The 22,992-nt window shown below is 41.6% G+C and overlaps 4 protein-coding genes across 8 annotated transcripts in view; 1 reads left to right on the top strand and 3 right to left on the bottom strand.

Annotated features, from left to right (window-relative positions):
* The first annotated feature begins 149 nt into the window (after positions 1 to 149).
* On the top strand, positions 150 to 8,652 carry LOC132261877 (protein transport protein Sec24A). Its single transcript, XM_059760899.1, has 10 exons — positions 150 to 415; positions 1,206 to 1,764; positions 1,824 to 2,117; positions 5,575 to 5,677; positions 6,290 to 6,416; positions 6,481 to 7,829; positions 7,893 to 8,077; positions 8,142 to 8,239; positions 8,315 to 8,453; positions 8,525 to 8,652. The coding sequence occupies exons 2-10, from the start codon at positions 1,244 to 1,246 to the stop codon at positions 8,634 to 8,636; spliced, it is 2,928 nt and encodes a 975-aa protein (XP_059616882.1). The 5' UTR covers positions 150 to 415; positions 1,206 to 1,243; the 3' UTR covers positions 8,637 to 8,652.
* Positions 2,580 to 3,734, bottom strand: LOC132262668 (apyrase-like). The gene is made up of 2 exons (XM_059762006.1): positions 2,947 to 3,734; positions 2,580 to 2,878 (listed from the first exon to the last, which is right to left on the bottom strand). Exons 1-2 carry the CDS (start codon positions 3,712 to 3,714, stop codon positions 2,651 to 2,653), a joined length of 996 nt encoding a protein of 331 aa, XP_059617989.1. The 5' UTR covers positions 3,715 to 3,734; the 3' UTR covers positions 2,580 to 2,650.
* LOC132262667 (apyrase-like) lies at positions 3,792 to 5,325 on the bottom strand. The gene has a single exon (XM_059762005.1). It carries the CDS (start codon positions 5,264 to 5,266, stop codon positions 4,199 to 4,201), a length of 1,068 nt encoding a protein of 355 aa, XP_059617988.1. The 5' UTR covers positions 5,267 to 5,325; the 3' UTR covers positions 3,792 to 4,198.
* Positions 8,653 to 9,587: 935 nt separating the features above from the next.
* Positions 9,588 to 22,992, bottom strand: part of LOC132261876 (protein qui-1) — a 41,574-nt gene continuing 28,169 nt past the window's right edge. For 4 of the 5 annotated variants that reach the window (XM_059760896.1, XM_059760897.1, XM_059760894.1 and 1 more), the window contains 15 exons: positions 22,658 to 22,817; positions 22,192 to 22,445; positions 21,477 to 22,123; positions 20,537 to 20,934; positions 19,250 to 19,396; positions 19,084 to 19,191; positions 18,769 to 18,961; positions 18,583 to 18,706; positions 18,391 to 18,502; positions 17,803 to 17,985; positions 15,607 to 15,702; positions 14,155 to 14,862; positions 13,226 to 13,729; positions 11,012 to 11,437; positions 10,629 to 10,946 (listed from right to left, as the gene is read on the bottom strand). In XM_059760896.1, the coding sequence (XP_059616879.1) occupies positions 10,671 to 10,946; positions 11,012 to 11,437; positions 13,226 to 13,729; positions 14,155 to 14,862; positions 15,607 to 15,702; positions 17,803 to 17,985; positions 18,391 to 18,502; positions 18,583 to 18,706; positions 18,769 to 18,961; positions 19,084 to 19,191; positions 19,250 to 19,396; positions 20,537 to 20,934; positions 21,477 to 22,123; positions 22,192 to 22,445; positions 22,658 to 22,817 (4,336 nt within the window). In that variant the 3' untranslated portion in view covers positions 10,629 to 10,670. Of the gene's footprint in view, positions 10,519 to 10,628; positions 10,947 to 11,011; positions 11,438 to 13,225; positions 13,730 to 14,154; positions 14,863 to 15,606; positions 15,703 to 17,802; positions 17,986 to 18,390; positions 18,503 to 18,582; positions 18,707 to 18,768; positions 18,962 to 19,083; positions 19,192 to 19,249; positions 19,397 to 20,536; positions 20,935 to 21,476; positions 22,124 to 22,191; positions 22,446 to 22,657; positions 22,818 to 22,992 lie in introns of those variants that run through there. The other variant, XM_059760898.1, reaches the window with a different exon arrangement.

Below are 22,992 nucleotides of genomic sequence, written 5' to 3'. Positions count from 1 at the left end.
ATAATATTATTGCAAACTTTAGAGACAATAATGTGAAGTGTGTGGAATTACGTGCATTTCCCGTTCGTAGGAAAAACTCACCACTCTTGTGCAAAAGTTGCTGAATTTGCGACTTCTGGCAACACCGGCCACGTCGCTGCTGTCAGTTGATGTGTCAGCGGTGGTGAAAAAGTGCTGGTGTAAATCATTCGTGATATTTTTCGTGGATTTTCTGTATGAAAATGTGCCCTGGCGTGTCTCTGTTATAACAGAAGTTCATCTTAGTAGCCTTGCCAAGGAAGTTAATCAAAAAGCAATTCAATCGCGTGGGCAGAAGGTGGCAGAATCCTGTGAAATCCGCCACCGTGTTTACGTGTGCGAAAAAAGCCCCTAGTGCATCAATTCTTATTGAAAGTCCTCCCCAAGAGCGTCTAAGGTAATTTCCTCAATTACCACTACCATTATTCACTATCATTCACTCTATTTGGACGACCAATTGGTCAGTAATTGACTGGGAAGTGTCTGGCCGAAGTGTGAGGTTATGACATGGGAGTTGCTGAAGGAAACTCTAGACATAAATGAGATTTTTGGGTCAATATCACTCACTTATGAAGGTTAATTATAGCATCTTTTGGGCCTCTTCTAACACCCAAAACGGGCGCATTCAACTTACCTTCGCGAGACGCATCGTGTCGGAAGGAAAGTCATAGAGTCGCCAAGGTGAGTGTGCAGAAAAGGCTAAGTCAACCTTCAAATTGGTTCCAGTTGAACTTGAGATGCCAGGAGAAAAAAGTGGCCAAGAAGTGGCTTGTAGTGCCCTGGATTATGTAATTGGTCGAATAACTGTCTCTGACCCATTTTCCAGCCGCGAAAGACTCACTTTCGAGCGAGTTCACTGAAGCAAAGAAACTCCCAAGTGAGGCATTTCGGTGAAATTTCACGCCAAGTACGCGAAAGATTTGATAAGAAAGTCTGATGAAATATTTATGAGAATAAATGATCTCAAGGGGAATCTGTATTCCTGGAATGCTTGAAATTCTTATAAAATTTTGAAAAACAGTATTCGCGGTTCTTGGAGCAACAAGGAAGGATTGTAAAACTGTTGTGTCAACGTTTTCTCTAAAAATTACGCAATATGTTATGTTTTTCCACTATTTTTTTTTAATATTAGCAAATTGTGTGATCAGGTGGATCAGTAATTCTATGCATTCAATGTCTCTTTCCAGGCTCTGCGTGTGAAGTGTTGCGAAAAAGTGCGGTTAACATGTCGTACGATCAGCAGCGGCAACCGTTGTTCCACAATCAGCTAAACATGCCAAATGGGGCGCCTCCGCAGATGAATGCCAACGGACAGTCAATGTATCCACCGAATCTGTCACAGCTGCCCCAGGCGATGCCACCGATGGCCCAGAAACTCCCGCCACAGATGAATTTGGTGAATGGGAGCGGAACGACTTCGCGAACGGCGTCTCCGGCCTTCGGGGGCGCTATTCCAGCGTCTCAGCTGCCACCGGTGCCCAATGCTGCGCCCCAAATGCCTCCTGGAAGTGTGTGGAACGCCCAAAGGATGCCCCCGAGTGCCAATATCGCCACTAGTCAGAGCAACTTCAACAACAATGTCACGCCAGCATCGCGACCAGCGCCTCCTTCATCGGCTTTCGCGCCCCTCAAGACTTCCACACCCAACCAGAGTTTTAATGTGGCCGCAGGGATGCAGAATATGACCCTCAACTCCAATTATGCGCCGTCGCCGGCAAGACCTACGTATCCGCAGCAGCCAACAGGGTGAGACTTCTGACTCTCTTCTTCTGCTAGCCTAAACTAACTGCGAAGTTTTATTCCAGGCAACAGCCCTTCAATGGTCAAGCCCACCAGCAACCGCTGCAGTATCAGAGTCAGCAGCCGTATCAGAACCAGGGTCAGCAGCAGCAACCGCAGCAACAGTTCCAGAACCAGCAGCATCCTTTTGTGAATAATGTGGCTAACATGGCCAGTAGTCATGCGGGTTTCAACAGGCTGTGGGGCAATGAGTCGGTAGACCTGTTGGAGAATAGGCACATCCTGCCGCCGGAGAAAGTGCAGCCACCGGTAATAAGGCTAAATCAGCAGTTCCAGGAATCGGTCAACTGCAGTCCCGAGTGAGTAAATTTATCTTTTTGTTGTGGATTGATAGTCCAGACGGTCTTTTTGCATACAATCACCTCTTGATAAGGAGTAGACAGAAACTAAAGCGAATGTCTCACTGATAACGTCGAATTATTCGAGTTGGTATAAGAGTGAAAACACACAGTGTTTTGGGGTTTTATTATTCTCTCAGAATAGGCATTTTATCTCGGGGTTTTTATCTCTTGTTTGTAAGAAGAATAGAAACTGGATGTTTGCGTGGTTAAGCAAATTGTTGATGAAGAATTTCTAATGTAATGCGGAATAATTAGTGATTGGTATATAAGATAGTTATCTTGATAATTTGAATTGGAAATTGATCATGTAACAATATTGCAGCTACAAATGCACTATTTATATTTGCACGCGCATTTAAGAGAAAATCTGTAATTCAAAACTAAGCATCTTGTTTGCCAAATTGCATTGGAAAATTATAATTTGACCATCGTGAAAACTTTTTATTTCAGTTTTAGTGATGGACCGCTTTCACAATTGTTTACGTGACATTTTAAACAATTCCTTGGGGGTTTCTCATGAATTCGACACCTTCATTCTTGGTATCGAGGATTTTCTTGCTGAGCAAAGTCTTGCCGGTCAATGTGATAACCTTCGCATAAGTTGCTGTTGCACCATCCTTTTCAATGGTCTTAATCGCTAAGATATGCTCATTGTTAGTTCCTGGGATGAACTTGAAAGAAGAGAATCCAGAGGCAGGATCATTTTTGTTGTCAGTAATCTGAAAAGATAATCCCAAATTGTTTGAAGAATAGATTGAATTAGACAAACTTTTGGCTATTGTCTTACCGAAACCGCATTGACTTTGGTGAAGTCTTCATTGGCGGTAATGATCTTATTACATCCTGTTGTCTCTTCAATTTGTCTACTGTATTTTTCAGCTGTACACTTCCTGGGCAGAAATACCCACAGTTTCTTATGAGATGACCAGGTTACGGCTTCATGCCAGACAAATCCATTAGTCATGCCAAGAGCCTTTTTCACAGCTTCGTACTGCTTGTGCCAGTCGATGCTCTTTACTTCGCCGTTCCTGCTGATTTCCTTCACCCACATACTGTCACTGTTTGTTTCCTTGGTTTTCTCATTATACCACATTAGTCCTGTGGATCCAACGTACATTTTGTCTCCCTTCCTTGTTGCCCATTCGGCTTTCATGCCCTCCTGCTTGTTGCCATTGCCATTGGCAAGGATCACCCAAGGAATGAGATTTCCACCATATTTTACCTCAAACACGATACCTGTTTTGTCGTCGACTGTGAAAAGTTTGCTGTTGAAGTTCAACAATTCGGACAGTTCAGCTCCTCTGCCGTTGTAGGCGAATCGCGTGAAGTAGTGAAGATTCTGACTCTTCATGGTCAGATCATAGTTCTCTCCATTGTCCCTCAATTCTCCGTATTTGACGATGCTGGTGAACTGCTTTCCCGCATCCTTGATAGAATCTTTGTCCAGATCAGCAATGACGGCAAAGGGAATAAACCTAAGCGCTCGCGGGGCGGCTTCAATGATTCCAATGATCAGGCAAGTGATCAAGGCGATGGAATAGAACTTGAGAAACATTGTGAATAGGCAAGACTTCTCTTAACTGAATGGTATCTAAGGGTGCGGTATTTTATACTAATTTTCCATAGTAATGGAAAAATGGTGATCAACAGATTTGTTTGTTTATCTGGAATTGAGAAACTCTGTTTGGTTCGGGACATTACTCAACTCTAAAATGTAGAAAACATTGTGAAAGTAATGAGTGTAGGAATACAGATGGTCTGCAATTGGAAACAAGAATATCCGGTTACTTTGGGTTAGATCTGCTGACTCTAAAGGGTTATGTAGAAGAAAAAGAAATATTTATTGGAGAAATATTTATATTCATATAATGTCCCATAGATTCACAAGATTTCATCTTACTTCCACCATGTTGATTTATTTTTGCAAATTTACTGAATCTTTCTCTATTTAATTTACTAAGTGAACATTTAACACTGATTTGATAAATATCATTTCTGGCATATACATATTTTTGATTAAGAGAACTTGTTATAGTTACTTATCTGAGGAGAAGAAACACTGTCAAAAGGATTATTTTCCAGGACACAATTTCCAAAAGGTTTCCTTGGCTAATGACGTGCTTGAAAAAAGCCAAACCTTCGTATTTGTCATCAATTATCTTCGTCTCTGGAAAGAGAACTCTTCCTTCGAGATCTATTGCTATTATTGACGTTGTGACGGCTTCTGGAGTCTCAACAGTTGTTAATCCAACAATGATTGTTTCATCAGAATCTGGGAGGAATTTGAAGCTTGAGAATCCACGCTCTGGAGGCTGAGGATTTGCTTGAATGTCTACGTGTGTAATTGTGGAGAAATCTTCACTGGCGAAGATGATTTTGTTGCATCCAATGTAGTCTTCGGTGACGTTAAAGATAGATTGGGGAGTGCATTTTCTGGGCAGAAAGATCCACTGGTTATTGATAGGTGACCAAACGCAAGCTTCGTGAACGATGAATCCGGGAAAGGGCATTTCCAGGCTATTTCTAATCTTGTCATAGTGTTCGAACCAGTTCTCATGAATCACTTTACCATCTTTATTCACTTTCTTCACGTAGAAATTGTTGCGATTCTCAATTTCACCGGTATTGAGGAAATTTTCCCTTGCATTGGATCCAACATAAATGTGATCGTCTTTCACTGTGGCCCATTCGCACTTGAAACCGTTGGTTTCGTTGCCGAATCCGTCACCTAGAATCACCCAAGGCACGAGTCGATTGTCTGTGACGTCAAAAATTATGCCTGTCTTGTCCTCAAATGTGTACATTTTGCCATTGAAAAAGAGGAGCTCAGATAATTCAGATCCTCGGCCATTATGAGCGTATTTGGTGACAAGATCGAAGACATCTCCGGTGAATTTGATGTCCAGAAGACTGTCATTGAGCACTTTCACTGTTCCAATGTGAATATCCGAGAAATAAGTATTGGGTTGAACGGGAGAAATTGCTTTTTGGTCAAAATCTCCTATTATTTCGAAGCGATACTCGTCATCGTATTCCTGACGGGGATTCGGCAAAGCGGAAGACAAAGTCAAGATTAAGATCACACACAAATACTTCACAAATGCCATAGTTTCGCTTGACACCCAAGATTTTTGTCACTTGTTTCAACTGTCTCGTTTGATCAGGTGGAATGAGATTTGCTGATTCTATTTGTCGCATTTTAAGCACACCTCTCTTCTCTCTTATCATCCAAAAGACTGCCGACCAATCATATTTGATGCGATCACACGTGAAATGTGTGACGAAATGTCACAGAAGATCACGTTTAGAGCATTCAGTACTCATTCATCAGCACTTGAGGGAAATAAATTCATCTTATGGCGTGTTTTTGGCAATGAATCGATCCATCTAAATGTGCTTCTTTTTTCTATTTCAGCATTTTTCGATGTACTTTGACGAAAGTACCGGAGACAAAAGAGTTGCTGAACAAGACGAGACTTCCTATGGGCATTTTAATACATCCTTTCAGAGACTTGAGTGTGAGTAGTGAGAGAGAATCTATAGTAGAGGAAATAAGCACACTGTTACTAACGCAATTATTGTAAATTGTTTGTTTATAAATCTAAACTCGTGACGAAGTCTATTTCTTATCAGAACTATTCTCTTTGCTGAATTGTTTATTTGGTATCATTTATTATGAAACGAGGTGGTTTAATCAGCTTTTTAGATCATCATAAGAACACAATTCTACAGTGAATTGACAAAAATTGCGGTGGAAACGGTAGTTATTGTGCAAAATGTCTATGATGTCATGCAATTTGCTAGAGTGATAACGCAAATTTGCTCTTTCTGGTTATCTAAGAACTACTCTAGGCTAGAGTAAACTTAGAGTATTCTTAGAGAAGACTTTTGTCATAATGCTCAGGGGCATTTGCAGTCTAGAAAAATTGCATTTTAAATTGGTTTGTTCCAATGATTTGTTGAAAACAATTAGCGTTACAAAATCAAATAACTTAGAATAATATTTTGCTGTTTTTTGAGTATTAACGTGAATTAAATATTTCGAAATGAATCACGCTGGTTCTAACATGATTTCATATCTTTTCTCTTATTTGGTAGAGTAGGTATTTATGGATATGTTTAATTTTCAGAATCTTCCAGTTATTCAGTGCTCCACAATAGTGAGATGTCGAGCTTGTCGCACATACATCAATCCCTTCGTGCACTTTGTGGACTCCAAGAAGTGGAAGTGCAACTTATGCTACAGGGTTAATGAATGTGAGTGTAATTTAACTAAATTAAATCTGTCCATTGCTTAATTTCCTCTCTGTGTTCTTTGCAGTGCCAGACGAGTTTCAGTACGATCCGGTGAGCAAGACGTACGGCGACGTGACAAGGCGGCCGGAAGTGCGGTCCAGCACAATAGAATTCATCGCTCCCAGTGAGTACATGTTGCGTCCACCGCAGCCGGCCATTTATCTCTTCCTGCTGGACGTGTCTGCCATTGCTGTGCAGTCGGGCTACTTGAACACTGTCTGTGATACCCTGATGGAGCACCTCGACAATTTGCCGGGCGATGTGAGGACGCAAGTGGGCTTCATCACGTTCAGTAATACCGTGAATTTCTACCACTTGGCGGAGGGCTTCAATCAGCCGCACGAGATCACAGTGCTGGACGTGGAGGATGTCTTTCTGCCGTGTCCGGACAGTTTGTTGGTGAATCTCAAGGAGTGCCGAGAATTGATCAAAGATCTGCTCACGCAATTGCCCAAGAGGTTTGGTCAAGGGCACGAGTCTAAGTGTGCTCTCGGGGCGGCTCTACAGGCGGCCTTCAAGCTGATGAGTCCCTCTGGAGGTCGCGTGACAGTGTTCCAAGCTTGCCTGCCGAATTGGGGCCCGGGAGCACTGCAATCGCGTGAGGATCCGAACAATAGGAGCGCCAAAGAGGTGCCTCATCTTGGGCCGGCCACGGATTTCTATAAGAGACTCGCACTGGAGTGCTCAGGGCAGCAGATTGCGGTTGACATCTTTCTCCTCAACAGTCAGTACAGTGATCTGGCGACGCTGGCGGGTGTGAGCAAGTTCAGCGGTGGATGCATTCATCACTTTCCGCTGTTTAGTCATGGAAAAGTGCAGCAGGTGGAGTCTTTTAAGCGCTCCTTCGAGCGCTATCTCACGCGCAAGATTGGTTTTGAGGCTGTGATGCGCGTGAGATGCACTCGAGGTCTGGCAATTCATACATTCCACGGCAATTTCTTCGTGCGTTCTACGGACTTACTGTCGTTGCCGAACATCAATCCCGACGCGGGCTTTGGGATGCAAATTGTGCATGAGGAGAGCCTCTCGGATCTGCGGAGTGTGTGCTTCCAGGCCGCTTTGCTGTACACCAGTAGCAAAGGAGAACGACGGATTCGTGTGCACACACTCTGTCTGCCCGTAGCGGTGAATCTCACGGAGATTCTCTATTCTGCCGATGTGCATTGCATGGTTGGACTGTTGGCCAAAATGGCTGTTGATCGCTCGCTGACGGCCGCGGTGGCGGACGCGCGGGACGCACTCATCAATGCCACCGTGGATGTGCTCTCTGCCTTCAAGATTGCACAGAATCTGCCATCGGGACTCACGGGTCAAGTTATAGCGCCTCAAAATCTCGCCCTCTTGCCGCTCTACATATCGGCAATTCTCAAGCATGTGAGTTGTTGAACAACGGAGATAATGAAGACATTTATTTTATATTTGTTGTTTCCTTTGCAGCCCGCTTTCCGTGTGGGAACGAGCACGAGACTCGATGATCGTGTATTTGCCATGTGCGAGATGAAGACTTTGCCGTTGGATCAGTTGATGAGGTACGTCTATCCGGACTTTTACAATATCGACAGTCTATTTGAGAACCCCAAGGCAAAGGTGGAGCCCAGCAGAATGCAATTGTCGGCGGAGAAGTAAGTTGATAAAATAGTTAATTGATTGATCCATAATGTTAATGATTCATTCCGGCTCATGCAGACTGGATTCTCGATCAATCTTCTTGCTGGACTGTGGAGCGCAAATACTGATATTCGTGGGGACAAATGCTCAACCGAACATTGTGACCAGTGTTTTTGGTGAGTTTCTTTTACATTTTTTTTTTTATTAAAAAAAATAGAGAATAAATAACATTTTTCTCCGTAATTTTCTAGGCGTTCCATCTGTGAATGATATTCCAGATCTATTCTTCACGCTGCAAAACACTGGAACGCCTGAGTGTGAAGCATTACATGCATTTATTGAGGGTCTGAATGAGGAGAAACCATTTGCTGCATCCATTCAAGTTATAAGGTGAGAATACTTGCTAATGAAGGGAATGTATATATTTTGTGAATTAACATTCGTTACATTTTCCCGTGCAGAGATTCGAGCAGCTACAGAAGCCAATTCACGGAGAAATTGTTGGACGATCGTGCAGATAATTCTCTCTCATATTACGAATTTTTACAGCACTTACGGTGCCAAGTAAAATGATTATTTGTATTAAAGCCGCGAAAGAGAAGGATAACATTCAATTACGACGAAGTTACTATAAATGACTAGCGGAGTTTTAGTGGTTTAGGTTTATAAACTAAAAAGAGAAATAGAAGCAAAGCAGTGAGATGAGAAGTGCAGTGCATATTTGTAATTCGAGCATATTAAAGATAGATGTTGAAAGAAAAGTTGAATGAGGCGAGAAATGCGCGATGGGAGAACATGTGAGGTAAAAATGTATAGAATTGAATGAAATAATGCAGTAGAAGGAGATACATAAATTATACATATATGGAGGATATTTTTTAGTCTTATTATAGCAATTTTCACGCATCGCATTTTGTTTTGTTATCCATTTTGGTCATAAGGTTTTAATGTGGGCGAAGAATACCAAAAGTAAAGGAAAGAAACATAAAACACTCGGAAGAAGACATTTCTTTTATTTTCAATAAACATTGCATTGTGTACAGATTTATTCTGTTTTATTTACTAAAGACAAATGAAAATTTAACAGATTAAAATGTGCTTTGGCGAAGAAACATTTTCCTGCAAGAGTGCAAATGATTTAACTTTTTCATTTTCACATAATGTCATTTTCTAGGATTTACATTCTCTTATTTATTCTTTTTGTAAGATAAACTTACACATTTAAAAGATTTTTTTTCTTCCTTCGGAACAATATAATCGATATGTCTAATGTGAACATAAAAACTGTTAAAGGGGACACAGAAATAATCAATAAACTCTGTCTTAAATGTTGAGAAGGTTGAGAGGAAGGTGATGCAAGTAATGGAAAGATTCAATAAATGGCGTAAATAGGCAATAAATCTCATTGTGTTTTTCTCTTTATCATCTTACAACATCGGTATATTTTACACAAAATGCTTTTTCTTTCAATTATTGAATTTCTTATTCCACTACAATTACTTTTTTACGTTTTATATTTATTGTAATCTAATTATAATGCCATTGAATGACACAAAGATTGGTAAGAAATGATCCAAAAAAGGATGTCAACAGAGGTTGAAAATTCTGGAATGTGTGGAGTGCGTGTCAATAGTTTTTTTTTCTTTATTTGCCCTCAAAGAAAAGAAACAGTAAGAAAAAAAATAAGAGAAGCAAAAGAAGCTGACAAACATTTATTCACTTCTCCAAGCAATTTGTGCAAAAAGTTCTTCCTATTTCCTCGAGAGACTCTCTTTGCTTCTTCTCGCTTACTCAAAGTCAGTGCTTTTCATGTGATTGTCGGAGTTTTTCTTATTACATTTTCATTGTTATTCTAAAAAGTACTCTAAAAGACATTTATTGCTTAACAAGAATTCCTACTGGTTTTATATTCTTAATTCATTTCCTCTCAAAATACATCTGACAACTCACATCGTAGAATTTGGAAAGAAAACGAGTATTAACAAGGGTGAACTTTGTCCATAATAATATTTTCTATTTGAATACACTCGGCGACATAAGATTGTGACCACATTATTGGGCTAAATCATTGCGGTGGAGTTCATTTGATGGATTAATCGGTGTTTGAAGGCAACTTTATTTCACTATTATTGCCTTCATTAAATCAAAGTGATTCAATGATTCAATTGTATAAATCTGCCGAGTGTACAATTTCTTTGGCTTTAACATTACTTGAGGTTCACAGTTGGTTGGAAATGTTTATAGTCTCTCCTAAAAGTTTTTTTTACGGTTTTTAAACGACCAGAGTGACGATATCAGTTGAATTTTAGAGAATCGTCCTCTTTTGATGGCCTCATGGCTGAGTTTAACACTACAACTAATTTGATGGTCGCGTTGAGATGGGAAGCGTCTTGAAATGAGTGTGGTAGAGTATATTCTTAATTGATGCAAGATCCTATTTAATCCGCCAGAACATCTGTAAGGAAAGGTCCAGATCAAATATGTTTCCTCACTGAGTTCCATTACAAATCAGAGAGAAACTCAAACTTTAACCAAAATAAAAGATTTGCAAATAAAAAAATAATAACTTTATTAATAAAAAATAAACATAAAAGATACTATGAAAGTTTATTGAGTAATGCAGGAGACGATTGACTTTCGTTGCCGTCGTTTCTGCGTCTTTTCATGTATCTTTTCACTAGTGGAGCAGCAATTTAGAGCCAGAGCCTCTTTCAGTAAGTCCGGCTGGAAAGCAGGCCTTTCTGGGGATGGTGTTCTGAGTTTCACGGGCAGGGATGTGGGCCTGGATGGACATAGAATCCACGTACCTGCTCTTTCCTCCTGGAACTCATCCTCATCAGATGATATTCTGTCCTCCACGAGCGAAGACTGTCGCGAGACGGACTAGAAAACAAAAAACAATTATTTTTTTTAGAGCAAGTATTAATGCAAATTTTTGTAATGCTCACCGTATTAAGTCTCCTCCTTGGCGGCGATCTCTTGTTCCAAAGCGCCTCGAGCTGGTCAAAGTGCTGTGATTGTGCGAGGGCGGCCTGTTCCGGGCACAGGCTTGTCTGTGATGCCAAGGACTTCATCTCTGCAATTTTCGAGATCTCCTCCATGCTGGCCGATACTGAGAAGCGCCTCTTCAGTCTCTCATCCACCTGAGCCATCATCACCGAAGACGTGAGATGGCCATACTTCTTCTGCCATGTGTACGTGTCCAACGACACCTCCTTCTTCAGCAATCGTCGCTGCGTCGGTCGCTTCGGTCCCGCCGGTCTCAGGTCCTCCACATCCCTGGCCGGAGCTGAGTAAGTGGGGAGCTTCACATAAGACGCCGGTGTGTTGTGGAGACAAATCACGGGGAAGTTCTGGCTGTCAACTAATTGAATCTGTGCCAAGAAAGCGAGTGAAAAGTTTCCCGAGAGTTAATTCACTTGGCGAAAGTTGTGGGATCTCTTTCTCAGTCTCTCAAGGGGGATCTGTTGATTCCACTTGAGGAGCACTACAAGTGGACTTTTGGGGCCGCTCGACATAATAATGGACTCAGAAGTACAGTTGACGGGAGGACTAAAGTGCTCCTTGACTTCTCCTTTCTCGAATTCATGATTCCTTTGCCTCAAATCCTATGCAAATTACCATGCATTCCACCTTCACGTGAATTTCTTATTCACCGTGTTGATGGGAATCCAGCCCAAAAGTGATGAATTAGCCCGAAATGCCGCATAATTCCTTCGCACAAAGATGGAGACTTAATAAATCTACGTTTTTGTAACTGAAAATTTTGATAAAATCGACATTGTGACAAGTTTCACTCCAATCTCAAGTACTCATGAGCCACGAATGGCCTAAACGTGATCTTAAGCGCTTCCTAAGTGGCCAAAACGAGACTGATAAGAGCGTCTTATTTAAGAAGTGAGAATTGGACACTCCAAAACCCATTCCACTTGATAAAACGTTCGAGTAAAGGCGAGCCTAAATTTTGCCGTGCCTCCAAAGTTATGGCGTTCGTAAAAGTATTGTGCCTTGTGGTGATCCTGGGCTGTCTGTCCGCGCAATCCTTGGGAGGGCCTGTGGACGTGCAGAAAGCAGCTGGAGAGGAGTATGGCTTCGAAATTGTTGCGGATTTTGACAAGAAAGCAGTTCATGAGGACAAGAAGAACACGTACGTGTCCAGCAGTCGGATAGGATCAGTTCGAAAGATCAGCGATACGCAGTTGGACATCACATTTGAGAAGAACGCCTACGACATCATGACTAAGTATGCCATTGGTGGGCGAGGAGCGGAGCTTTCTGAGCTGCTCTTTTTCAACGGGAAAACCTATACATTCGATGACAAGACAGGAATCATCTACGATCTGGTGAATAATGCTCTCGTGCCCTGGGTGATTTTGGGCGATGGAAATGGAAATGAAACCACTGGTTTCAAATGCGAGTGGGCCACAGTGAAGGATGATCATCTCTATGTCGGCTCTGTCGGTGTTGAAACTTACGAGAAGAGCAACGTTGTGGATCGCAACAAGATGTTTGTGAAGAAAGTGTCTAAAACTGGCGAAGTGGTTCATGAGAACTGGTTTAATATCTATGACAAGATGAGGAATGCTGTCCAGATGCCCTTCCCAGGATTCCTCATTCACGAGGCTGTCATGTGGTCGGCTATCAACAAACAATGGATCTTCATGCCGAGGAAGTGTTCAGCACAATCCTATGCAGATGTCGATGATGAAAAGATCGGTTGCAACAAGATGATTTTTGCCAACGAGGACTTATCTTCGTTCACATCCAAGGATATCCAGGCTGAACCACTGCAAAATGAGCGAGGATTCTCCAGTTTCAAATTCCTGCCTGACTCCAACGATAAGATCATCGTGGGACTGACAACAGTAGAGAAAGGAAGTACTGTTAACACTGCAATCATTGGACTTGATCTTGAGGGCAAAGTTCTGTACCCAGAGACCAAAGTCGTCAATGATAAATATGAAGGATTGGCTTTCTTCAAACATGTTCTCGTATAAACTAGTATGAAATTCAATAAACCAACGATGTTGTGCTTAAAGACTGCAGACAAAGTGAACAATGCTTATTCAAAGGTTATTTAATTATCTCAAACCCTTGACTTATACTACTCCGAATGTATGCCAAAGGTGAAAGGAATGTTATCTCAATTTAAAAATACTCACGAGTATCCTTGAGCATTCCAGACTGATGTCGAATCGCGTGAATGGCACATGAAGTTGAAGCGACGTGAGCGCAAGTCCTCTCTTTGTTTCCCACACAATTAGTGTCTTATCATCACTTCCAGACACCGCTGTCGTGCCATCAGCTGATATCTTCACGCATGTGACTTGCGCCAAATGGCCAGCCAATGTGTGAAGTTCCTCTCCTGTGTGTAAATCCCACACGATGAGATTGGAGTCCTTTGAGCCCGAAATCACTTGATTCTTATTCGTTACGGGCACCGCCACGCACGTCACGGCATCCGTGTGTCCCACGAGAACCTGAGCCAGCTTCCCTCCCGTTGCTTGCCATACCTTCAGTGACATGTCACGCGAGCCCGTGATCACGTAGAGTGAATCCACGGTGATTACAAAGCAAGTTATATCATCTGAGTGGGAAACAGTGTACTTCTCATCTTCTCGTGTCAGTGACCAAATGCGAAGACTGTTGTCACCGTTTGTGCACACCTGCAAATTCAATTTGATGACAATTAAAGACATTTAACAATTGATAATTATTCTCATCTTGTGGCCCGTGAGACTCTTGAGAGACGACAGGTCATATTTGTGAGATACTGCAGAAAGCTTTCGTAATTTAATTATGAACTAAATATCAATTAATTCTGAAGTATATTACGAGAGTGAAAGCAATACGATGTCACCAATTGGCATTGATAATTCAATTAATTAACACTTCCGCCGGATGGCTTGAACAACCATCAACGTCAGTGACAGCATTGTTTGAATTCTAAATGAAGCTTCAGAACAGAAGCGAAAGCTATAGAAATAATGAGTGTGTATATTCGAATTGAAAGCATGAACATTTTCAAACCATCGTCATCATAATAACCTACGCCCACTATTAAGCCCCGCCTGTTTAACGTCAAACTCACCGCAAATTTCATATTGTTGGTTACGGCTAGTTGCTTATGAGGTCCTTGAACAGTTTGCAAAATAGCTGCAGAATCTGCTACCCACACATGCAAAACTCCATCCCTGTCGGCTGACAAGACTCTCCTGGAATCCATCATCGCGACAACAGCGTGAATAGTCGCGCCATGGCCTTTGAAAGTGGTCACAACTAATCCTAGAGTTAGTCCCACCACAATGACACTCTTGTCCTCCGATCCGGAAACCACGAACTCTCCGTTGGGCGAGAAACTGACCGCTGTCACAGGTCCTGAATGATAGTTCAGGGTCGTGGTGACTTCCGGGGTATTAAGTTGCCAAATAGCCACACTGCGTCCTGAGGCTGAGGCGGCTAATTGGGAGTCCCTGGAGATGTCAAAGCACGTGATGGGCACATTGCCCACGTTGTATTGCTGCTTCTGTGCTGAAATATGGCGCGAGGCTTTGCGCCTCTTGGGTCTCAAATGTGCGAAAGAATCCTCATGGCGGAAGGAGTAGAAAGTGATCTTATTCCCACCGACCGTGATGAGGAAGTCATCGTCATTCGTGCAGTAAACCGCAGTCACTGAGCCCGGATTTGGTGGCAGAGATCTGATAATTCGTCCTGAGTGCATGTCATATATCAGAGCCTTGGTGTCCTCACATCCCACTATTGCTCGCTGACTGTCCTGGGCAATACACATTCCTCGGACCTGCCAAACAAGTTAATCTGTCAAGTTGTCTCCGGCCAAATCACGAGAACTTTATCGCCATGTCTTCAACTTCCTCTACCCAAAAAATGAGGGTGAGAGAGGATAAATAAAAGAACAAACTTCAGCATATTTCTTGGCCATTACACATCGCACAGGCTTTTGGGAAATATTTCGCACGATTTACTCTCGGCCAACATTCTTCGGTTACTTCTAGCATAATTATTCTTTTCACTTCGATGTGAAAGTTACTTTTTGAGGGGTGCGGCTCTTGAGTTTGGCAGCAAGATGTATTTCATTCCCATATCAAATATAAATAAATTCACGAACAAATATTCCAGGAAATATTTATTCTGGCCCTCGGGAAATCTTTTGAAGAGTGTCTCAAGTGAAAAAAAACGAAGAATTGTCTAAGTTCTTGAAAAACAATATTTTAATAAACGATTCGTCCGCATGAAATAAGTGAAATTTGTTCAAAATCCGCATTTGATTGCCCAAGGAGTACGCGGAAAAATAGAAAATACTTTTTGAATATATTTTTGAAATACCACTGATGTTCAGGAAGAAAATTAATTGGGTTATTATTGCGGAATTCAGAAAGACGTTTAATCAATTTTCATTTACGTTTTACACAAAATCTATTGGCCAATATCGGATCTGCGCTGGTCTTTGTCAGTCTTACACATTTATGTTCTCACACCCTGTCTTCGTCTAAATAAATAAACATTCTCTAGGATACCCAATTACCTTCGATTTATGTCCCTTGAGCGAATGTAATTCTGTTCCGGTCGCCAGCGCTCGCAGATACAATCCATTATCTTCGCACAATGCCAGCAGGAATACCTAGAGGGAAAATAGGGAGACATTGTAAAGCACCTCAGCACAAAGGGATGGTCTATCCATTCACAATTTTCTTGTTTAATTTTCCCACTTTTCTACTCAATGAGCCCAACACCCATTTTCTCACACTGTGCTAAGTGTGTTGCATCGTTGCTATTGAATTGAGAAATCAATGTATACCTTCAACTCACAACAGCGGAGATCCTTTAAAGAGTAATTGAGTTTTTCTCCTCCTCGTCAAATGAGCTTTCTTCCCTCTCGAAGACTTTTAGCACATCATAACAAATTGCTGGGTATTAAAAGGAAATTTTCGCCCATGTTTAGATACTCGTTTCACTTTTTTCTGGCCTTGTCTGGATAACTCAATAGAGGCAATTTTTCACGAAAGACGCAGAAAGAAAAGTTGTATTTCACTCTAAGATAGCCCGTGGGGTTGATATGATAAAATCGATATCAAATAAATATCAATTTAGCATTCCTTTTGTCCAACTCACCAAATATTTTTTTTCGATTCAAGCATAGAGAAGAAAAAGCCTCAAATCTCAGAGAAGAGATTGTATATAAATCAGGGCTTTTTATCCCCTCCTTTGATGGGGATTTCTGAGGGCGAAATTGCAAAGAGGCTTTTAAGAAAAACTTATTTTGAGAGAAAGATTTTGACACAAAATTGAGTTTCCCACCCATGAGAGGGATTTAAGCACGGAATTCGCAGAATTGGCGTTTCATGTGAATTTCGGTTGTCTTAAGCGCCAACCTTAATTACTTCCGAGTTGAGTAAAACTTCAAGAGAGGAGACTTTGTAATTCAATATATCACCTGCGATGAACTCTCAACGTCTTATAGGCAAAGCGTATTCATTGAATTAAGAGCTTCAGTTCATTAATTTATACCCAAACCCCGGGAGAAAATGCAAATGTTTGCCTCAAATTGAAAAATCAATTTTGGAATAACCATCAAATTACATTTATTTAACTTTACGTGATAGCTTTCTCAAAAGCAAACGAGATATTCTTATCGTTATCCTTGCAATATCCATTTCCAATCTAAGAATGACATTTGTATTGAGAGTCTCGCTCTGCCGTGCTCAAATGGAAGTATCAGATTCCAATTATATTTTCCCAAGGCAAAAACTTTCTCCATGTGGCATTATGTAATGTTTAGGAGGAGTTCCACTGGTGTCACAAAAAAAAGAGCAAATGGAAAATCCCACTTTATATTAATCGTTTCTTGCCAGTGACATTCAATTCATTGGATATTAGCATAAAACAGTCTCATGGGCGAATCTTGTATCGCCCCCTCTCACGTTTAGTTCGAGTCAATCATGGAGCTTTCACCAGATTTTCGCTGAAAGCTTTTCCACTCCACCCTCTCTCTCTGAAGCACTCAGCGGAACGCAATTCTCCTGGAGGTATTTGCTCATCTTGTGACTTCTCTCGTGTGCACGTAAAGCACTTGACAATTTTGAATATTGTCTATGATAACAATTTAGAAATAGAGTGTATTTAAGGAAAAGAGTAAAAGCACTTCCAAGAAAACAAAAGAGGGGAAAAAAGCAGAAGAGATGTATGTTTATCGGAGATTTAATATCATGTTCACAATACTAAAATAATAAAAAAATTTCACTTTCATTCTTCTTGTGTGAAAGCTTTCGGTAAATAATAATGAATAATCGAACAAACTCTGCGCAGATTATCTATAATTTTGAAATAGGTTTAAGTTAAGGTTAAAGTGTTCAAGTTCCGTACGCAAATAGTCAAAGTATCTGTAGCGATATATAGATTTCAGTCACATTATCTCTCTCCTGAAATTATTTCTGCACCCACAAGTGTGCCCATAAACCAGCAGTGCATTGTTGTTCATGTCACATAAATTAATGATGATGCCTTATCTCCGCATACGGAGTGTTTTTGGTTCCATTTCCCCAGGTTGGAGGTTTGTAGGAAATCTCATTATGGGTTACTCAGACGAGTCAATATCTCAGCCCACAAATTAATCCCCTTCGCCTTTTCAATTTCACACTAAATTGAACTTACGCGACCACCTAATCAAGTTCCTCAACCCACAGTGACCACAGTGAAATTAATTGATCGTTCAGACACTCACCGAGTCGCTGGAAATTTCAAAATTCATTATCGGACTGTTCAATTGGATCGTGTTGAGGAGTGTAAAATTTTCCAGAGACCAGAGGCAAACCGTGGTGTCGGTACTCGAAGAGACCAAGACATCGCTTGCATTGCTCACGTGAACGGCAGTCACAGGTCCTCGATGGTGGTCGATTTTCATAACCTTCAGGAGAAAAGAGACGTATGAGGCACACAATTTTGCCACGTAATCCGTTGAAATGAGCTCACGGTATTAAAATTGGAATATCAACACAAATTAATCTTCTGGGAAAGTGGAATTGAAGGGTTAAATTACAAATAGCATGTGAGATTCATTTATTTCGCGAGGAAGATGGATGGACGAGTGTGAAAACCGTCTCTAAATCGCGATTCAATCCATCATTCTAACAGGCTATAGTAATCTTTTCCCATATAAAATACTATATTCGTGTTTGTTTATTAGCAAAATGAAATATCGATGCGACTTAGAAAAGCACCACAATTCAGACTGACACGAAATTACCCTTCGAGATGTGCTTTTGTCATGGCTCACTGTTTCCCTCTTAACATCCAGAAATGATTCACTTACCAATTTTCCCGTTTCCATCGATGATATTATGATGCTAGAATCGTCTCCGCCACTAATGATATATGTATTATTCAAGGCATATGTAACACAAATGACAGCAGCTATGTGTTCCCTGTGGGCAGAGAAGGGAAGTGCCTCGTAAAATGTTGCACACACGGGAGAGAATGGATAGAGAAAAGAATGGGGATTTACCATATTCGCTGTTTCATTGTCAACGTCCTCATGTCCCAGAGAATTACAGATGTATCCTCTGATCCGGTTATGAGATAACTCAATTCCCTGGCCACGGTGAGGCATGTCACGGGTCCGCTGTGCCCTTAAAAGTCAACCCAGAAAAGTACAATTGATGGGCGAAAGTGAGAGGATTTTCACTCATACCTTTGAATGTGTGGACCAGACTGTTGTTCATGATGTGCCACAGCTGAACGTCGCCCGTTTTGGGACCAATAATGAGGTGTTGTTTCGATGGTGACAAATCAATCGTGCGGATTTGTCCGGTGCCCGACACGGTCATTGTACGAATTTGCGATGGCAGAGGAACTGGAAGCCATCCCGACAGAGGGACCAGCAACTACAATCGTAAGAAAGGGACACTCATGAACCTTTCGGTTTAACTTGAAAGAAAGTCAATTGATTGTCAATGTAGATGGTGACGCTACAAATTAATAATTGTAGATATTGCTAAAGACTTACAGGCACAGTGTAGCCATCGCACCAGGCAGTTGCTGATCTCACAGTGATGCTGAGGAGGGAATTGTCATTCTCGTCATGCTCAGAAATGGGTCTGAGCCATGAAATCACCTGCAAAATTATTTTCCACTTAGCATGTCTATCCCAAAACTGTCCCTCTGGATCTCACCTGGGCGCCCAACTGCATGGGATCCCTCGTGAGGACATCACTCGACTTCCTGATGGTGTAGTAAATCAGCTCGATGTCCCTGTCGAGAATGTGACACCGGACATGCTCAATGAGGCACCGCAAGTAGCTGATGGAGACCGTTTGGAGCTGAAGTGGAACAAATATTTGGATAAATGATTAGAAGAGACAAGTCAGGACGTCATCTTCACTTTATATCTTCCGCAACATTTCACTGCAGAGGAGCATTAATCGACCAGAGACGCAAGAGAGCATTTTATTTATGATTATGTCCAAAAGATTGTTTTCTTATGGAGCATGAAATCTTTTTATTACACCATTGGACATTGGATTTTCTCCCAATATTATTACCGCTAGGTGGAAATAAATAAAACATCCTGGCAATTCAATTGACAGGGAACACACATATAAAATTCCATCTTGGAAGATATTGAGCATGAAATTTCGGTAATATTCACAAATTTTCGGGTACATCCCTTTCGTGAATTCTGCTCTGAATCATCCATTTCACCTCTCTGGTATAAAAATAGATTTGTTTTCTTCTCAATCTTCGAGGAATTCCCACTCTTTTATTCCTCATTCACTTAAAGTGTTATTTATTTCGTTGGCAAACAGGAAGAAAATGTCTAAATATTTACAGTAATTAATAGGACATACTCTTCTGCCTTCTGCCAATATTGTGAAATTACTATAGCCACTCGCAAAGGTGATTGCTCGACAAAATCCAATTTGCAGAGCCATTTAATAGCCAAGAGTTGCGTTTACTCACTTTATTGTTTCAGAATTTCTTTCAATATGTTTCCTTCCTGTGCTCAAGTGAATCAAAATTGCTCAGTATGTATGTATGTAAATTTATCGAATGAAGAATTCGTCTTCTGAATTACAGGATCCCTTTTTATTTCGCCGTGTAAACCATATCCACACATTCTAACTTTGGGTAATAAATTTTATATTTAATTTGGAACTTTTCATGATACTAAGGCCAGCAAATTCTATCAACTTATAGTTAATAAATTCATTGAAAATCGTAAAGCGTTCGACACGTTTTGGTGGCTACGCTTAACCTTTTGAATTATAAATGAAGATGAAAGGTGTGTAATAAGGTCTGTAAGGCGATTTATTGCCTCTCACCACAAGGACTGTCTTTGAACATTCTCTTTGATATATTCTCAGCAGGACATTTTAATAAAGCAAGACAAATCAATACTTAATTAGTCAGTCTGTCGTTCCAAATATTCATTGAAGTACAAAGAAGTAGAAGGCACTCACCGACGCTAAGAGAAAGTCGAAATTACACATAGCGATGGTCTTGAGCTTCTCCGTGTCTTCGGACCGCATCAAGTGGTGCCAGGACTCCTCCACGTGGCGCACACTGTAGGATAGCTCTGCCCAGGGTAGCATATTGCTAGGCCGACTGCTCACAGTCTCCTCATGAGCAGTGGGCTGCAGATGTTGCTGTTGCTGCGGAGATTTGTCTGTGGGATGACTGATAGTCGTCTCGTCACTCTCCTCACCGTCCTGACTGAAGAAGATGTTCGCTAGCTCCGTGTGCGCCAACCGCCTGGCCTCCTCATCCATATACCGTGACTTTGCAATTTGAGCACACAAGTCATGACGCCACTGGAGCAACACCTTGCCCGACATCAATTTCTCCCGAATCAGGGGTTCTGTGCAAATTAAAATTTACCATCACACCCAGCGCACATCCTTCTTGCATTTGGGATGAATGAGTATTATTTCTGGCTTTTGTGATCTCTCAAGGATAACCTGAAACATCATCTATTGCTTACAGTGAGATTTTCATCAGGAGCACACTACGCGTGTTTCAGACATTTACAGAGTAAACCGAACACTGTAAAATTTATTGAGGATTATATTCAAGATGAAACTGGATAAATTCCAGTAAACATGAAATTTGGATGGAACACATGAGTACATTCAATAGAAAAGGCGCCAGAGCGTATGTTTACCTTGCTCAGGCCTTCCATCAAAATTCTTAGTTAAACTTAAATCCTCCTCAAAGTACAGTGTCACAACCCTCACCCTGAAATACCTTAATGTACAAGTGATGAGAATTCACAAATCTGCCGAAGATTTCGCTCGGCACTGAGGAAAGCGGAAAGAAAAGTCCCTTCATTGGGATTTGCCAGGGTCGTCATCAGAGCACATGGAAAGGGAATCAATTGAGCGGAAAAGGTATAATACTCACTCATTCGATTGCGGATTGCCCGGAAGGTGGAGAAATTGAAAACTCCCTCGTTGGAATCAATGAGTGCGTCGCTGTTGTGAATTGGCATGAGCAATTCCAGCAATTCTGTTTCACTCAGCCCGTACTCCGTGCACGAGAGGTAAGTAGCCAACCTCGCTAGACCTCTTTTTCCGAATTCACCCTCAATTTCGCGAAATAGGCGATTCACGTACGTTTCAAAGGCCTCATCCTGTCGCATTCGTTTCAATGTGGTCCTGTTACTCTCCTGAGACAGATCAAAGAGGCTTTCGGAACTCTTGAAGCGCTCCTTCTGGATGGGCGTGAGCTTGAGGGCGTCGATAGGGATGGTAGTTGAGCAGATGAGGAAGACATTGGATGGCAGACTAATGGGCAGCCACGATAGAGCGGCCACAATGTCACAGTCAAGCGGATTGAGCTTGTGGAGATCATCGATGAAGAGAAAGAGCACGTCATTGGGCAAATCCTCGCAGCGTTTCAATAGGTTTTGGAACCAGTTGTTGATGTAAAAAGGATCAAATGAGGCATCCTTCGGTAAGTATCCCTCGGGAATGTTGAATATTATTGAGATTTGCTGGCAAATTACTCGCAATAGCTCCAAACTGTATGCCGACCGTGGAGTTTTTGACCTGGTGAAAATATCCTAGGATCGATCTCTGTTTCTCTAGATCATATGTATGTAGGTTTAATAACTTACGCAAATCTTATCACCCGGTGAACTTTAGCGTTGTCGAACCATCTCACGACCTGACCATATAGCTCGGCGATGAGGCTACTCTTGCCGGACCCGTGGTGACCGTAGATAAAGTGTGGTGCATGCCTGGACCCGGATCGATAGTGTTGCATCACATTTGACCGCAATCTCTCGGGCACCGCGGACGACAACAGACTCTTGCTGGTTTCGTGCTCGCCCACAAACACCAAATGTATCGAATGCTCGTGAAATATTTCCTGTTTGCGCGGAAATGACGGTGTATGATTACGAATTTATTACAAAGTACATTTTCATCCGATATACAGGGATGTTGTTTGTGTCTGGATTCATGCTTTTAGTGGTTGTGATAAATTTATTGATGTTCGAAATATTTCACGCGTTGCTTATTTACTAGTGAGGATAAAATGTCAATTGGATATAGGGATGATTTAATATGCAATGGGCTCACCTGAACTGTCTTTTTTCTGCCCTTTATACAGTCTGGATCATTGATGAGACTCCGATCGATTGTCGCCCTCAATTTCTCAACGATGGTGGTCTTGAACACAGCCAAATAATCTTCGTGACTCTCAGTGTCTGGGTCAATTTCCGCCGCTTCACCCTCAACCCTGTGGGTGGGATAATAAAATAAGCGCCCCTGCGAAAGGTCAAAGGGTGGATTGGGAGCGTTCGGACGATATAGAGAGAAATTTTGGGTGATTCACACATGAAGACATTCAACAGAGTCACGCAGAAAATTGACTCCATTCGGTGAAATTGACTAACAAAATGTGCTGGTAACTC

Source organism: Phlebotomus argentipes, unplaced genomic scaffold (genome assembly GCF_947086385.1).
Source record: "Phlebotomus argentipes unplaced genomic scaffold, Phlebotomus argentipes genome assembly contig_15, whole genome shotgun sequence".
Taxonomy (NCBI): Eukaryota; Metazoa; Arthropoda; class Insecta; order Diptera; family Psychodidae; genus Phlebotomus; species Phlebotomus argentipes.
Note: the sequence above shows the minus strand (reverse complement) of the source record. Positions and strands in the feature narration are given on the sequence as shown.

Bases quoted from the DNA above. Each gene is read 5' to 3' on its own strand.
- LOC132262667 (XM_059762005.1), bottom strand. From the start codon at position 5,266: ATGGCATTTGTGAAGTATTTGTGTGTGATCTTAATCTTGACTTTGTCT.
- LOC132262668 (XM_059762006.1), bottom strand. From the start codon at position 3,714: ATGTTTCTCAAGTTCTATTCCATCGCCTTGATCACTTGCCTGATCATT. The intron at 2,879-2,946 runs GTAAGACAATAG...TTATCTTTTCAG, and splicing joins CCAAAGTCAATGCGGTTTCG to ATTACTGACAACAAAAATGA.
- LOC132261877 (XM_059760899.1), top strand. From the start codon at position 1,244: ATGTCGTACGATCAGCAGCGGCAACCGTTGTTCCACAATCAGCTAAAC. The intron at 1,765-1,823 runs GTGAGACTTCTG...GTTTTATTCCAG, and splicing joins TATCCGCAGCAGCCAACAGG to GCAACAGCCCTTCAATGGTC. The intron at 2,118-5,574 runs GTGAGTAAATTT...TTTCTATTTCAG, and splicing joins TCGGTCAACTGCAGTCCCGA to CATTTTTCGATGTACTTTGA.